At 37.6% G+C, this 17,168-nt stretch overlaps 1 protein-coding gene across 7 annotated transcripts in view; it reads right to left on the reverse strand.

Annotated features, from left to right (window-relative positions):
* The window catches only part of LOC127813198 (WAT1-related protein At4g19185), a 34,742-nt gene that overhangs the window by 1,727 nt on the left and 15,847 nt on the right, over positions 1–17,168 (reverse strand). For 4 of the 7 annotated variants that reach the window (XM_052354026.1, XM_052354027.1, XM_052354023.1 and 1 more), the window contains 4 exons: positions 2,956–3,018; positions 2,714–2,830; positions 2,306–2,591; positions 900–1,055 (listed from right to left, as the gene is read on the reverse strand). In XM_052354026.1, coding sequence (XP_052209986.1) covers positions 900–1,055; positions 2,306–2,591; positions 2,714–2,830; positions 2,956–3,018 — 622 coding nt within the window. The remainder of the gene's footprint in view (positions 1–899; positions 1,056–2,305; positions 2,592–2,713; positions 2,831–2,955; positions 3,019–17,168) is intronic. The other 3 variants (XM_052354028.1, XM_052354029.1, XM_052354025.1) reach the window with 2 other exon arrangements.

Here is a 17,168-nt window from a genome sequence, read left to right on the forward strand (position 1 = left end):
GAGCTGGTTTCTGTGGCATAGAAGAATGGGCACAAATATGCAAATTGGTGTATCAAGACCATCTTGAGGTTCTAACTTACTTGAAGGTCAAAAAGCTATGTCTGAAGTTATCTTACTGAGAAAAACAAAAAAAAGAGCTATTTCAGAAATACATCCAAAGAACAAAAGCCCAATATTCCTGGTCCAATTGATGACACTCAGGTTAAAAGTCAGTCTTGACCAAAAGCACAGGATTCCTAGTATGTTGGGCCGCATTTCTATGTAAGGAGGACATCAAAGTTGACATTAGGCATAGAGAAAACACTAACTACGTACCAACTGGGATAGAGTTTAACAAAGATTAAAAGTTTCCTATTTGTGATTCCAAAGTTCATAAAATTCAAGCATTGGGCTCATTTCAAGGGTGTCTATCAGGGTTTTCTTTGAAAGAAAATATGAATTTATTTATTAATTTAGAGAGAACATGAACAACAAAAACAACAAATCCAAACAGATCAAAACCCTCATACAGAGTGTGTATCAGGATAGCCGACCAACAAGCATGTAGATGGTAATTATAGATGTGACGCAAAAAGGAATATTCTTCCTTCAGCGTGTTCATGTAGGGCTGTAAAACAGTGTATTGTAACTATCAAATACAACAATTCTTGCTTGATCATATGTTGAAGTTTTATTCTTAGTATTCAAGTTTTCTACTATATATATTATTATGTGGTTTTGTATGATTATTTTATTGATTTATTGCATGTAGTAGCCATCATTGTTGGGCTACAACCATGTTCGCTGCACCAAATCATTTTTTCAGAAAGAGACTTCACACTTCTCTTCATTCATCCTCCCACAAACCTCCAAGAATATTTTTTTTGAAAAAAAATGATAAAAAGAAAAAGAATACTTACTGCATAGAGTATTGCAAAAACCTCTGATGGGGTCAGGATCCAGTCTGTTGGCCAATTGGTCACAAAGACTGCCGTCACTACCATAAGGAGAGAAGCAAAAAAGTATGAATATGCTGTCACTGATAGGCTGGCAGGATATTTGGCATGAAATAGAGCCTGAAAATTGTTTTGCAGCAAAAGTTCAAACCCCAGAACAACAAACATTAGTTCGAAGCTAATCCAGCAAAGAATTACAAAAAAAAAAAATCTAAAAATTGAAGAAACAATTGAATTTTCAATAAAAAAGAAGAAATTATTAATAACAAGTAATGGTTGTAATGCACAAATACTTCATAACAATGAAACAATGACTATTTTAGTTGCATTTTGCTCTTACAGATTTGAGCCATCCAACATCCAGAAAGCACAATGAACGAATTGAAGGCAATAACAATTAATTTTGGAAACAAGATTTTGGCAAGGGGGTTTACTTACAGGGAAAAAACAATTAATTTTGGAAACAGACATCAAAACTCAAACAGGTTTCCAAAGATAAAGCTTGAAAACAACAATTGCTAAATGTAGGATTTTTTCCTCCTAGACCAGTGAAATTGTAGATTCCAAGAAAGTAGTAAACCAGTCAGCAGAACCATAGCTAACAAATGGAATTCCAAAGAAGACAAAAAAGAAAAGAAAAGCAATATACTTGTGTTCAGAGTGAGCAAAAATAACTTGAAAGCTTCCCAAAAACTATTGCCAACACATCCAGTAGAAATACCGATAGAAAAAAGAAAAAAATGAATAAGAACTTAAATAAATAATATCATTCTACCAATTTGCTTCTTACATATAACAAATCTATAACAGTTTACATCCCACGTATGAAATAGGAAGTAATCACAAGTCATTGGAAATTATTCTTTCTAGCCAACATGAAATCATGATCACTTGCACAGAAGTTTAAAAAGAACTGTATATTAAGCAGTCAAATTTGCTCACACTTGACAAACGAACAAAATTTCATTTAATTTTCACTGTGCATCCAGAGAAATACCAATAGAAAAAAAGAAAAAATGAAAAAGAATTTGAATAGACAATGCCAATAATATCATTCTACCTATTTGCTTCTTACATGTAACAAATGTATAACAGCTTACATCCAACTTGTGAAATAGGAAGTAACAGATCACACGTCATTGGAAAATATTTTTTCTAGCCAACATCAAATAGTGATCATTTACACAAAAGCTTAAAAAACAAAACTGTATATTAAGTAGTCAAATTTCCTAACACGTGACAGACGAACAAAATTTCATTTAATTTTCACTGCAGCTGCCAAAATATACCATAACCATTTTATAGAAAATCAACATCAAGTCTATTGTATGGAACACCATATTTATGAAAAAGAATAAAAAAAAAAATACCTGGATGTTTAGATAGGCTGCCATGCAGAGGCAGTTTCCTATTAAGCACAAGACACCAAGGTGCCAATGATCAAGACCAAACCCCAGAAAGTTAGACATAAACCATCCCACAGGTTCTGGTCGTTCCATGGAAATTATTTGAATACTTGCTGCAGATTCTGACTCCATATATCCAGTCAAGACTGGACCTCGAAACAGAACCATCAATATGGCACCTGACACACATACAATTGTACCTCCAACTTTTGCCTGACCTTCAATTTTGAACAAATTCACTCTTTCTGTACTGCATGATAAGAGTTAATAATATCAGATGAGCAAACAGAAATTTAAGCCATTCTAAACAAACATATGGCTACATGCAGATAGAATGCAATTTAGAGAAGGATAAGAATTGATGAAACTGACCCCATAAGCACAGCCAATATGAATGAAAAGACAGGGATTGAAGGCTGTATAGCTGCAGCATAAGTAGGATTTGTGTAACGAAGACCAAGAAGAAAGAGTGTTTGGTTCGCAAATATCCTATTACATTATATAGGAGAGAAAGATAACAACACAATTGATTAGTAGGATGCTATCCATTCAAAAACTTAATATGTCATACCTAGCAAACTCGGCCTGAGAAGTCTTGAGATTTTTTAACTTACCCAATTAATCCAAGAAAGAAGAATACTGTGAGAAGCCCTCGAGTAATTGGTGGTCTAACTCTTCTGCAAACAGGAAACTAGAAACTTTTCAAAATGGGGTGCTGTTTCTTTGCATATTTAAAAATAAAAGAAACAATCAACTTTCTGATTGTTACTAGAAGTGAATGCACAACCACAAAATGCTTCAAACCTCTGTAGTTTCTTTAAGTGTTTCCAGGCACATAGCCGGTAAATTGCTACTGGTCAAATTTGTCAACACAAACAATGCAAGCTAGTAGAGTAACACTGTTGCAAGGAATTAAATAAAAAATTGAACCCCATTTCACCTGCGTGTCCATGCTTTTTGACTGAGATTAGTATTATAATACATGGCAAGCAGAATGGTAAACAAACAAAATTACAACAAAGAATTCCTTCAGAATCATAATTTCAAGCCTGTTGGAGTTTGTGTCACTTGGCTCCTACATCGAGAATTTCCTGATGTCCAGCAGATTAAAAACTCAAAGATACAGATGCATTCACAGGACATCTCCAAGAAGCTAGACATCCAAATCTATATTCTATCTATGAAATTGAACTAATTTTCTATATTTGTTCAATGAAATTGTAAGGCCCGATTTGTGGTTACACGTTTTCCTTCCATGGCAGCAATGACTCTTCCCCTCACCAATTTATATCTTCTGCACTCTCTTTCGCGATCTCTCTCTCGTGCTTGACTTTTTCTTGGTGCTGTGGGTGGCTGAAAATCTCACGTAAGGATGTAACCTTGTACCGCCACTCCTTGACTTCGATTTTGTGTGGGGTTCGCCATGGCCAAGATTGTTGGTATCTTGGTTCGTGGCTTGATTCCCCTTGCCCTCCTTCAGTTCGGAGTTGTCTTTGGGACTCAGATACCAGATTCGATTCCGCCCCTTTTGCATGTTTATTCATCATCTCTTACATTGTCTTAATTATTACTTGGCACGTCACGGCATGATGACTTATCTTTGATGCATTGATTCTATATTTCCTCCATTATAATGCTCTTAACCTCTCACTAAGTCAATGGTAGACTTACCCCTTAACATTTTCAGATTTGTAGGTTGGCATTGACTCTGATGGTAAAGATAGTGGTAGGCAATTCTAACTAAATATACACTAGACACGCTCCGGCCTACAGCACGTTCACCACACTTTACTAGACTTATATATGGGGAAATTAATGTTTCTTTCTTTTGTGTTCTAATTAATTTTAGGCAACGTAACTGAGGATGACTTCTGGCCAATGGGCACTTAAATTTTGAAAACTTTTATAGTTAACTTAAAATGTTTAAAATAATAGATAGTAAATGGTATATTGTAAGGTTTACTATTTCCTATTGGAGTCTATGGCTTCTTAAGGGGTAGTGTCGATCACGGCCTCCGAAAATTGGGGTGTGACAAAGGTGGTATCAAAGCTTAGGTATTAGACCTTGGGATGTAAAAAAAAAAAAAATGACATGACACCTGGGTACATGAATAAGGGGTTAAACACTTTCACATATACTTTATTGCATACACTGTACTCTTGGAGCAAGTTTTTGGCAAAGTGGGTATGAATATGAACCATGGCATATTCACGATCTTGTCCTAGCAAGAACTTTAGGTCCCTTATGCATATCATGATTGTGTATGCAAAGTTTAATGTTATTTAGTATCCTATTTTGTTTCGTATGGTAAGACAGTCTAAATATTACATACAGGAAAATCATACCTCCTAAGACACAAGGTGGTGTTAGCTAGAAACGTGGACGTGGCAGTCACCGTGGGGGTGGTCGTGGCCACGGAAGAGGACAGACAAATTTTGGGGGAGTCAACCGTGGCTTACCTGTACTTACCGAGGGTGCCCATGGTAGGCGACCATGTAGGGACAATGATGACCAATACCAAAGGGATGGGAACCCACTCTTCAACCAAGACACCAAAGGAGTGCGTGGATCCTCTAGCTTACCACAATTTATCGAGGATAGAATTCAAATGGGGGTGAAGGCAACAGTAAGCGAGATATTGAAGAGTTTGGAGAAGCCTAGATATGGGTCAAGGGTTGCAAAGTGGGGGACAAACTTTACCAGACAAGTTGGATCATGGGGTAGACGTTCACTTGACAGAATTCATGCAGTACAACCCGCCTTGGTTTGATGAAATTAGCGACAAGATGGAGCTTGAGCAATTTTTGAGTAAGTGCAAAGAGATCCGTGAAGCACTGGGATGCAGCAAACAAATGATGGTGGAGTGTACTACCTTTCAATTGGATTGCCCAGCTTATAAGGATATGAAGGTGGTTAGACCACCAAGTGTACCGCCATTGAGGTGGGAGGAATTCAGTAGTAAGTTTAAAAGAGCAGTTCATCCCTGAGGCTGTGAGGAAGGCAAGGGCTAGAGAATTTGAGGAATTAAAGCAGACAGCCGATATGATGGTGGACCAATACAGCCACAAGTTCACATACCTGGCAGAATTCGCTCCTAAGTTGGTAGCCACCGAGCAAGAAAGAGTAGAGCGTTTCGTGAATAGATTAGTGGAGCCCCTCTATAAGGCAGTGGTTCTTTCTAATCTTCCCACATATGCCAGCGTGGTAAGTGAAGCAATGCTCATAGAGAAAAAGGTAATGGCTGAGCGGGCTCAAAGAGAATAGTGTAAGCGGGCAGGGAGTGATGTCATGGGACATGGGGCGCATCAGAGCTGTAGTCAAGCACTCCTTGAGTCTTAAGAAACTCCTCTCACATGCATCAAACCACTCAAACTTGACATTCTTTTGAGTCAAACGAGTTAATGGCGAGGCTATCTTCAAGAAATTTTTTACAAATCTACGGTAGTAACTGTTAGAATTCATGAGGGTTTGCCTTCAGGTTTGATGCTTATGAGTTCAAAAGTTTTTTTAATTTTTAATTTTCTTTGAAAAAGTCTTAGTTTGACTTAGTCCTTGATTTTATCTCATATCAGTTTCTTTCTCCTTAATTTTCTGCTTAGTGGATGTAGTGCAGATTAAATTTTGTAGTGGTTGAGATTTTTTAGGAATTTCAGTTCAGTTGTAAGCCTATAAAAGAGGCATTCTCATTTATGAAATTATGTGTGTGCTTTCTTATAGCAATTAAATTTTTCCTTCCTTTTACTGAAAAAACTATATTTACAGGTTATAAGTTCTTATTTTCTGCTCATTTGGAAGAGCTTAAATCTGTCAACATTTTAACAGTGGTATCAGAGCAATCTTCCTACAGGCTGTGAGGCACAATTTTGAATGTTTTGAGTGCAAACACTAGTGAGGGAGAGTGATTTATTGTTTGTTTCCATTGGCAGCTGCAACAATGACTACTTCCAGCAGTACTTTTTCTGTAATTCCAGTGTTCAAAGGTGAACATTATCACATTTGGGCTGTCAAGATGAAGTTTTACTTAAGGTCTCAAGGTTTATGGCATGTGGTGGAAACTGATCAAGATCCACCTCCCTTGAGAGAAAATCCAACTGTCGCTCAGATAAAGGCACATGAGGAGGAAAAGCTTAAGAAGGACAAAGCCTTGATCTGTATCCTTTCAGGTTTGACTGATGACGTCTTTACCAGCATTATGAAATTGGATTCTCCTAAAGCTGTATGGGATAAGATAAAGGAGACATTTGAAGGGAATGAAAGAGTGAAGGCAGGCAAGTTGCTCACTCTTAAAAGAGAATTTGAGCTACTAAAGATGAAAGATGATGAGCTGGTGAAAGACTACTCTGCAAGGCTTATGAAGTTGGTTAACCAAATCAGATTGCATGGTGAGACACTACTTGATCAGAAAGTAGTTGAAAAGATCATGATTAGTGTGCCACAGAAGTTTGAATCAAAAATCTCTGCAATCGAGGAATCATGTGATTTGAAAAATCTCTCTATTGCAGAGTTAACAAGCAAGTTGCAGGCACAAGAACAAAGAGTCTCAATGAGAAGTGATGAAGCTACTGAAGGTGCTTTCCAAGCAAATCACAAGGGAAAGAATTCTGGAAACCAGCAAGGGAAGAAGCCGTTCAAGAATAATAGAGGGAAAGCTGCAGGCTCTTCATCTGCACCAGCAACAACGGGAAACTTTGCTCCTTGCTCTCATTGCAAAAGAACCAAACATGCTGAGAAGGATTGTTTCTACAAAGATAAAGCTCCTTATCATTGTAAGTTTTGCAATAAACTTGGCCACACAGAGAAGTATTGCAGGGCCAAGAAAAGACAATCTCAGCAACAAACACAACAACATGCAAATGTGACCGAAGAAGACACAAATGATGATAACCATTTATTCATGGCATCACAAGCACTCAGTTCTCATGAGCTGAATACTTGGCTCATTGACAGTGGCTGCACCAGTCACATGACCAAGCATCTATCAGTCTTCACCTCCATTGATAGATCAGTTCAACCAAAGGTTAAGCTAGGAAATGGTGAAGTTGTGCAGGCCAAAGGCAGAGGCAAAATTGTTGTTAGCACCAAAAGAGGTACAAAAATCATCTCTGATGTTCTTTACATTCCAGAACTAGATCAAAATCTTCTTAGTGTTGCACAATGCTAAGGAATGGGTATGCAGTCATTTTTAAAGAAAATTTTTGTTTCATCACTGATGTATATGGAACTGAGATAGCAAAAATCAAAATGGATGGAAATAGCTTTTATTTAAAGCTTGATTTAGTTGAAGGTCATGCCTTTAGTGCCAATATTGATGAGAGTGAGCTTTGGCACAAAAGATATGGTCATTTCAACTTGAAGTCACTTAAGTTCATGCAAGAATCTGGTATGGTTGAAGACATGCCTGAAATCACAGTCAATGCTCAAACTTGTGAAAGTTGTCAGCTAGGGAAGCATCATAGACTGCCATTCCCTCAAAGTATGACCAAGAGAGCTACTCACAAGCTGAAATTGGTCCATTCAGATGTTTGTGGACCAATGAGGACAGCCTCATTGAGCAGTAATGTATTTTTTGCACTATTTATTGATGATTTCAGCAGAATGACTTGGGTTTATTTTTTAAAAACCAAGTCACAAGTGCTCTCTGTCTTCAAAAGCTTCAAGGAAATGGTTGAAACTCAAAGTAGCCAGAAGATTAAGGTGCTGAGAACTGATAATGGTGGTGAGTATACCTCAAAAGAGTTCAATGTTTTTTGTCAAGAAGCTGGAATTGTGCACCAACTGACAGCTCCATACTCACCACAGCAGAATGGAGTCTCTGAAAGGAAAAATAGGACTGTGATGGAGATGGCAAGATGCATGCTATTTGAGAAGAAGCTACCAAAGATTCTATGGGTTGAAGCAGTCAACACGTCAGTATATTTGCTTAACAGACTACCAACTAAGTCTGTTCAAAACAAAACACTAATAGAGGCATGGTCTGGCGTAAAGCCTTCTGTCAAGCACCTGAAAGTGTTTGGGACATTGTGCTACTTTCATGTACCATCTGTCAAGAGAGGGAAGCTTGATGAAAGAGCTGAGGAAGGTGTATTTGTTGGGTATGCAGCAGAATCAAAGGGTTACAGGATTTATAGCTTGAATGGAATGAAAATTGTGATAAGCAGAGATGTGCACTTTGATGAAAATTCCTACTGGAATTGGGAATTGAAGAAAGTCCACAAAAATGATCGAGTAACTATTCCTGAACCAGCAATGGAAAGTTCAAGAACTGAAGATCCACTTGATGTTGAAGCAACTTCAGACACACTAGTGCTTAAGGTAAGGCCATTATCTGATGAATATGAAAGGTGCAATCTTGGTCATGTTGAGCCTACAAGTTATGCAGAAGCTGCGAAATTTCCAGAATGGATTAAGGCTATGAAGGCTGAAATTGATGCTATTGAAAGAAATGGTACCTGGAAGTTAACAGAACTACCTGAAGATAAGAAGGAAATTGGTGTGAAATGGGTTTTCAGAACAAAATTCAATCCAGATGGCTCAATCTTCAAGCACATGGCTAGATTGATTGTGAAGGGCTTTGCTCAAGTTGCTGGAGTAGACTATGGTGATACTTTTGCACCAGTAGCCAGACATGACACTATAAGGTTGTTACTTGCACTTGCTGGTCAAATGGGGTGGAAAGTGTACCATTTAGATGTTAAGTCAGCTTTTCTAAATGGTATACTTCAGGAAGACATATATGTTCAACAACCAGAAGGCTTTGAGGTTGTTGGCAATGAGCACAAAGTGTACAAGCTACACAAGGCCCTCTATGGTTTGAAGCAAGCACCAAGGGCTTGGTATAGCAGAATTGACTCTCACCTAATTCAACTCGGATTTAGGAGGAGTGAAAATGAAGCCACTTTGTATTTGAAGCAAAACAATGATGGATTGCAACTGGTAGTGTCACTTTATGTTGGTGACTGGAAGCAATGAACAATTTTTGGCTAAGTTCAAAATGGAAATGGAAGATGTGTTTGAGATGTCTGATCTTGGCATCATGAACTACTTCCTTGGAATGGAAATATACCAATGCAGCTCAGGTATTTTTATTTCACAAAGAAAATATGCTTTTGATATTCTCAAGAGGTTCAAGCTAGAACCTTGCAAAGAAGTAGCAACTCCACTGACACAAAATGAGAAGATTTCAAAGAATGATGGAGAGGAGCTTGAAGAACCCTCTGCATATAGAAGCTTGGTAGGCAGCTTACTGTACTTGACAGCAACCAGACCTGACTTGATGTTTCCAGCTGGTTTGCTTTCAAGGTTCATGAGTTCACCTACAAATGTTCACATGGCAGTTGCAAAGAGGGTGTTGAAGTACATTAGAGGTACTACTGATCTTGGCATTTGGTATTTGAAGACAGGAGGAGTTAAGTCAGATGGTTATGCTGACAATGATTGGGCAGGAAGTGTTGATGACATGAAGAGCACTTCAGGCTATGTATTCACAATTGGTTCAGGTGCCATTTGTTGGAATGCAAGAAAACAAGAAGTGGTGGCACAGTCAACTGCAAAAGCAGAGTATATCTCCTTAGCAGCTGCTGCAAATCAAGCAATATGGTTAAAAAAATTGCTTGCTGATCTAGGCCAAGAACAAAGCTCACCAATTGAGCTTTATTGTGACAACAAGTCAGCCATTGCCATTACTCAAAATACTGTCCAACATGGCAGGACGAAGCACATCAATGTAAAATTTCACTCCATAAGGGAAGCTGAAAAGAATTCACTTATCAAGCTGCATTATTGCTCATCTAAAGTGCAACTTGTTGATATTATGACTAAAGCACTTCCTAAATCAAGGATGGAATTCCTAAGGTTGAAGCTTGGAATATACAAGTCAAATCTCAAGGAGGAGTGTTAGAATTCATGAGAGTTTGCCTTCAAGTTTGACGCTTATGAGTTCAAAAGTTTTTTTAATTTTTAATTTTCTTTGAAAAAGTCTTAGTTTGACTTAGTCCTTGATTTTATCTCATATCAGTTTCTTTCTCCTTAATTTTCTCCTTCATGAGAGTTTGCCTTCAAGTTTGACGCTTATGAGTTCAAAAGATTTTTTAATTTTTAATTTTCTTTGAAAAAGTCTTAGTTTGACTTAGTCCTTGATTTTATCTCATATCAGTTTCTTTCTCCTTAATTTTCTGCTTAGTGGATGTAGTGCAGATTAAATTTTGTAGTGGTTGAGATTTTTTAGGAATTTCAGTTCAGTTGAAAGCCTATAAAAGAGGCATTCTCATTTATGAAATTATGTGTGCGCCTTCTTATAGCAATTAAATTTTTCCTTCCTTTTACTGAAAAAACTATATTTACAGGTTATAAGTTCTTATTTTCTGCTCATTTGGAAGAGCTTAAATCTGTCAACATTTTAACAGTAACCTGCTAGACCCAGGAAGCTACGTATCTCATTAGTTGTGGTAGGCCTAGTCCACTTCTCCACGACCTTAATCTTCTTAGAGTTGACCATGATTCCTTCCTTGGACACCACATGGCCCAAAAATGTCATGCTATTCAACCAAAACTCACACTTCGAGAATTTAGCATATAGCTTATGTTCTCATGGGGTCTATGGCACTACCAGAAGGTGCTGCCCGTGCTCCTCGAGTAAATCAATATGTCGTCGATAAACATGAAGACGAAGTGATTGAGATACAGTTTAAATACTTTGTTCATGAGATCCATAAATGCTGTCGGGGCATTTGTAAGGCCAAAAGACATCACTAAGAACTCATAATGTCCGTACGAGTCCTGAAGGCAGTCTTAGGAATGTCATCCCCCATAATGCATAGTTGGTGATAACCCAATCTCAAGTCTATCTTTGAAAAACATTGAGCCCCTTGCAACTGATCGAACATGTCATCTATATGAGGTAATAGGTATTTGTTTCGTATAGTGGCCTTGTTCAATTGCCTATAGTTGATATAAAGCCTCATAGATCCATCTTTCTTCTTCATAAAGAGTAGAGGTGCTCTCCATGGTGAGGTACTTAGGTATATGAAGCCCTTAACTAGAAGGTATTGAATTTGCACCTTGAGTTCCTTCAGCTTGGCTAAAGCCATGCGGTACGGAGGTATCAAAATTGGTCGAGTCTCCAAAGCCAAATCGATACAGAACTCTATATCACATTCCGGAGGTAGTCCCAGCAAATCATCAGGAAATACATTCGAATACTCACTCACTATAGGCACCTGCCCTAACTCACCATTTGTCTCTTGGGTCTCTCGTACCACAACTAGGAATGCCTAACACCCCTTAGTCATTAGCTATCTCACCTCTAAAACAAATATAATGTTCTTAGTTGTTGGGGGTTGATCCCACTGAAGGCAAAATCAATCTCCTTTAGGAGGGTCAAAACACACATTCTTTTGTCTACAATCTAAGCAAACATGGCAAAAAGCTAACCAATCAATTCCCAATATACTATCAAACCCCATATCGCCCAATAAGATCAAATCAACTATCGTGTCTCGCACAACCACGATGACCACACAACTTCAATATACTGTGTCCACTATTAAGGGTTTCCCTGCAGGGGTGGCTACTATCATAGGCCGCTCTAGAGGGGAAGGTCCTTTACCTAGTCATGGGGCAAATTTTCGTGATACATATGAGTGTGTGGACCCTAGGTCAAACAAAACCAAAGCGTCAATGTGAGAGATGGAATCGTACCTGTAACAACGGCATTGGAGGCCTCAGCATCCTGTGGTGTCATGGTGAAAGCCTAAGGCCTAATACCAAGGTCTAAAACCTAATCTAATACCACCTTTGTCGCGCCCCAATTTTCAAAGTCTGTGACTGACACTACCCCCTCAAATTTACTATGAAAGTTACCATAACCTCTGTTTGCAATTTAAGTGCACACTAGCCTGAAGTCATCATTTGGTTACATTATCCAAAATTAATTAGAACACAAGGAAAGAAACATAAATTTTCCCATATATAAGTCTAGTAAAGTGTGGTGAATGTGCTGTAGCCCAGAGCGTGTCTAGTGTATATACAATTAGAATTGCCCACCACTATCCTTATCATCAGAGTCGATGCTAACCTACAAATCTGAAAAAGTTAAGGGGTAAGTCTACCACTGACTTAGTGAGAGAAAAAGAACATTATAATGGGAGAAATATAGAATCAATGAATCAAAGATAAATCATCATGTTGTGACATGCCAAGTAACAATTAAGTCAATGTAGGAGATGACAAATAAACATGCACATTTAGGAGTAAACAAGTTAGAAGCATAATTCACATATTCCATTAACTTAGGGGCGGAACAACTCACGCTTGATTTGAACATAATGGCAGAACCTCACGCCTAATGTATATAAGTCTAGTAAAATTAGAACATTAAGGGTGTGTTTGATAGCATGGAAAATATCACATCCAAGGAATTGAATTTCATCTTTGGTGTTTGACACACTATATTTTCCATGGAATTGAATTCCATGGTACAGCCATTAAAGCATGTTTTTTACTCTTTTCCGTGGAAAATTCCATCTAGGGGGGAGATAGTTTTTTGCTTTCCATGCAAGTTGGAAAATGCTTTCATTTTCAACTAAATGCTATCAAACATACCCTAATTAGAACACAAGGAAAACTTAGTCGGATCCAAAACATGAACTCTAGACAAATTATGAAAAAACGTTTAGACGTGGGCGTAACTCTTCATAGCGACGCGCTACACTGCCCGCGTGTAGTGTCAAGTGAGCTAGGGCCGCTGCATCGGCAACCGGATGTAGTGACAAATGAGCAAGGGTTTCCGCATTTGTTTGGACGGATGTGGGTAAAGAAGTTAGTCCAACATCAAAATCAAAATCAAAACCAAAACCAAAAACAAAATCAAAATAAAAAACAAAAGCAAATTCAAAGTCAAAGCCAAAAACAAAATCATAGATCAAGGATTGGGTCATGGAACATAGGAACATTAACAGGCAAAGCTATGGAAGTGGTAGATGTGATGATTAGGAGAAAGATTAATATTATGTGCCTTCAAGAGACGAGATGGGTAGGGAAAAAAGCAAAATTTTTGTCAGAAAATGGATGTAAAATATGGTACATAGGAAATGATCGAGCAAAAAATAGAGTGGGGATCATTATGGATAAAAGCTTAGTAGATGAGATAGTGGATGTAAAGAGAATAGGGGATAGGATTATTATGGTGAAGGTTATTTTAGGAAGAATGACTATGAATATCTTTAGTACATATGCACCACAAGCGGGGTTAGGTGAGGAGATAAAAGCAAAATTCTGGGAGGATCTAGAGGGACTCATACAAATGATACCAAGAAGAGATAAAGTGATTATAGGAGGTGACTTAAATGGTCACGTGGGTAAAGACAGAAACGGCTATAGAGAGGTACATGGAGGGTATGGATTCGGGGAAATTAATAATGAGGGTAAGTCTATTCTAGATTTTGCAATGGCATATGGGCTCATTATAACCAATACTAGGTTCAAAAAACAGGACGAACACTTAATCACATATAAAAATGTCACATCAAGCACCCAAATAGATTACTTCCTCATGAGACAAGAGGACCGGGTATGTTGTAGGGATTGTAAGGTGATACCGAGAGAGTGTTTGACTACTCAACATAGACTTCTAGTACTTGACGTCCAAGTAAGAAATTGGAAGAGAAAAAATCACATAAAACAAAATCCAAGAATCAGGTGGTGGGATTTAAAAGGGGAGAAACAACTAATCTTCAAAGAAAAATTAAGGGGTAGAAGAGAATGGAATGGAGAAGGACAGACAAACCAAATGTAGAGAAAAATGGCTAATATCCTGAGAAACACAGCAAAGGTAGTGTTTGGAGAGACAAATGGTAGAGCCCCTAACCTTAAGGAGTCTTGGTGGTGGAATGAAGAAGTGCAATTAAAAATTAAAAATAAGAAAAATTGCTATAAGGCTGTATATCAGTGCAACAATGAAGAAAATCAAAAAAATTATAAAGAATCAAAAAAGACAGCAAAAAAAGCTGTTAGTGAAGCAAGGTCAAAAGCATACGAGAATCTATATAAACGACTTGATACAAAAGATGGAGAAAGGGATATATATAAATTAGCTAAAGCAAGAGAAAGAAAAACAAGGGATTTAAATCAAGTGAAATGCATAAAAGATGAAAATCAAAATGTATTAGTGAATGGGGGAGCGATTAAGGAGAGATGGAAGGAGTATTTCACAAAATTATTCAATGATAATGGCGACACAAGAGTTAGGTTGGGACATCTTAGTAACTCCGAAGGGAACGTGAGTTATACATTTTATCGACGCATAAGTCCAAATGAAATAAGGCAAGCATTAAAAAAGATGAAAAATCATAAGGCGGTGGGACCGGATAATATACCAATAGAAGCATGGAAATGCATGGGAGAAGAGGGTATCTCCTGGCTAACGAAATTATTTAACACGATTCTTAAATAAAAAAAGATGCCAGATGAGTGGAGGAAGAATACTTTAGTCCCTATATATAAGAACAAATGAGATGTTCAAAACTGTGAAATTATAGAGGAATTAAGTTAATGAGCCATACCATGAAACTCTGGGAGAGAGTAATAGAGCAGAGGCTCAGAAAAGAAACAGAGGTCTCAAAAAATCAGTTTGGTTTCATGCCCGGTAGGTCAACAATGGAAGCTATATACCTACTGAGGCGCCTAATGGAAAAGTATCGAGATCATCAGAAGGACCTACATATGGTGTTTATAGATCTAAAAAAGGCCTATGATAGGGTCCCTAGAGAAGTATTATGGAGGGTTTTAGAGAAGAAAGGAGTCCGAATAGCCTATATACAAACCCTTAAGGACATGTATCATGGTGCAGAAACAAGGGTCAGAACATGCGGAGGGGATACTGAACCGTTTAAAATTACAATAGGATTGCATCAAAGTTCTGCACTAAGTCCATACTTATTTGCTTTAGTAATGGATGAACTCACTAAAGATATTCAGACAGAGGTGCCATGGTGTATGCTATTTGCAGACGACTTAGTGTTGGTGGATGAAACAAAAGAATAAGTGAACACTAAACTTGAGTTATGGAGAAACAATTTAGAATCTAAGGGATTTAAATTAAGCAGAAAGAAAACAGAATATAAACAACATATCCAGCCATTATCCCACTATGTGGGGTTGGCTACATGAATTCTAGACTTTCATGTGGGTTACATCCCAACAGATAGTTGTTTAGAATTCATATTTGGATCCGACTAAGTTTTACACTGGCTGTCGGCTACCTAACGCAACCCTCCTCCTTTATCCGGGCTTGGGACCAGCAGTGAATAATATCCCCTGGCGGAGTAATGATGAAATGAAGTTTCAACACCATCTTCATATAGAGAAGTTTCATGAGATGGTGGTGAATGAAGATAATTGATATAGTTGTGTTCCATCATTTAGTTGACATGGTGAAATCAACAAGAAAGAAAACAGAATATATGGAATGTAAATTTAGTAAGAATGCAAGAGTGGAAGATGTTATAATAAAATTGGAAGACCAAATCTTACAAAGAAAATACCATTTTCGATATTTGGGATCAGTGATTCAAAAAGATGGAGAAATTCACGAGGATGTCACACATAGAATTAAGGCAGGTTGGCTAAAATGGAGAAATGCATCGGGGGTGTTATGTGATGGTAAAATCCCATTAAAATTGAAAGGAAAAATCTATAGGACAGCTATAAGACCAGTTTTGTTGTACGGCTCAGAATGTTGGGCAGTCAAATACCAACATGAGCAAAAGACGAGTGTAACGGAGATGAGGATGTTAAGATGAATGTGCGACCATACAAGAAAAGATAAAATTAGAAATGAAGTTATTCGTAATAAGATAGGAGTAGTGCCAATAGAGGAGAAGATGAGAGAGACTAGATTAAGATGGTTTGGTCATGTGAGAAGGAGACCAAGAGACGCTCCTATGAGAAGAGTTGATGAAATGGAACAATTAATCAAAAAAAGAGGTAGAGGCAGGCCTAAGAAGAATTTGGGGGAAACATTAAAGTTTGATATGAAGTGTATGGATCTCAATGAAGATATGACAAAAGATATAAATACATGGAAGTCTAGAATTCATATAGTCGACCCCACATAGTGGGATAAAGGCTGGATATGTTGTTGTTGTTGTTATAAGTCTAGTAAAATGTGGTGAATGTGCTGTAGCTCAGAACGTGTCTAGTGTATATGCAGTTAGAATTGCCTACCACTATCCTTATCATTAGAGTCGATGCTAACCTACAAATTTGAAAAAGTTAAGGGGTAAGTCTACCACTAACTTAGTGAGAGGTAAAGAACACTATAAGGGAAGAAATATAAAATCAATACATCAAAGATAAATCATCATGCTATGACATGCCAAGTAATAATCAAGGCAATGTAGGAGATAACAAATAAACATGCACATTTAGGAGTAAACAACTTAAAAGCATAATTCACATATCACATTAATTTAGGGGCGAAACCATTCTCACCCACAAATTATTCTTTGGCGGAACAACTCACGCTTGATTTGAACATAATGGCGGAACCTCACACCTAATGTATACGTGGTGCACTAACAGCTAACTTTTACTGTAGTTAGCAATGCAAGGTTCTAACTGGTTACTCCTAAAACACATTGTCTATTACCATTTAATGTTAGAAGTGTCACATGCAGTGTAATAAATATAAGTATTAACATGCATAGATCAAGGCAACATGAATTATATTTTTCCCAAATGCAAATTAAGGAAATGAAATCAGCTGTAAGTATCAATATGCGCAGATCGAGTAATATGGATTCTATTTTCCCAAATTCAATTAAAGAAATG

The sequence above is a fragment of the Diospyros lotus genome, chromosome 11 (assembly GCF_014633365.1).
Source record: "Diospyros lotus cultivar Yz01 chromosome 11, ASM1463336v1, whole genome shotgun sequence".
Taxonomy (NCBI): domain Eukaryota; kingdom Viridiplantae; phylum Streptophyta; class Magnoliopsida; order Ericales; family Ebenaceae; genus Diospyros; species Diospyros lotus.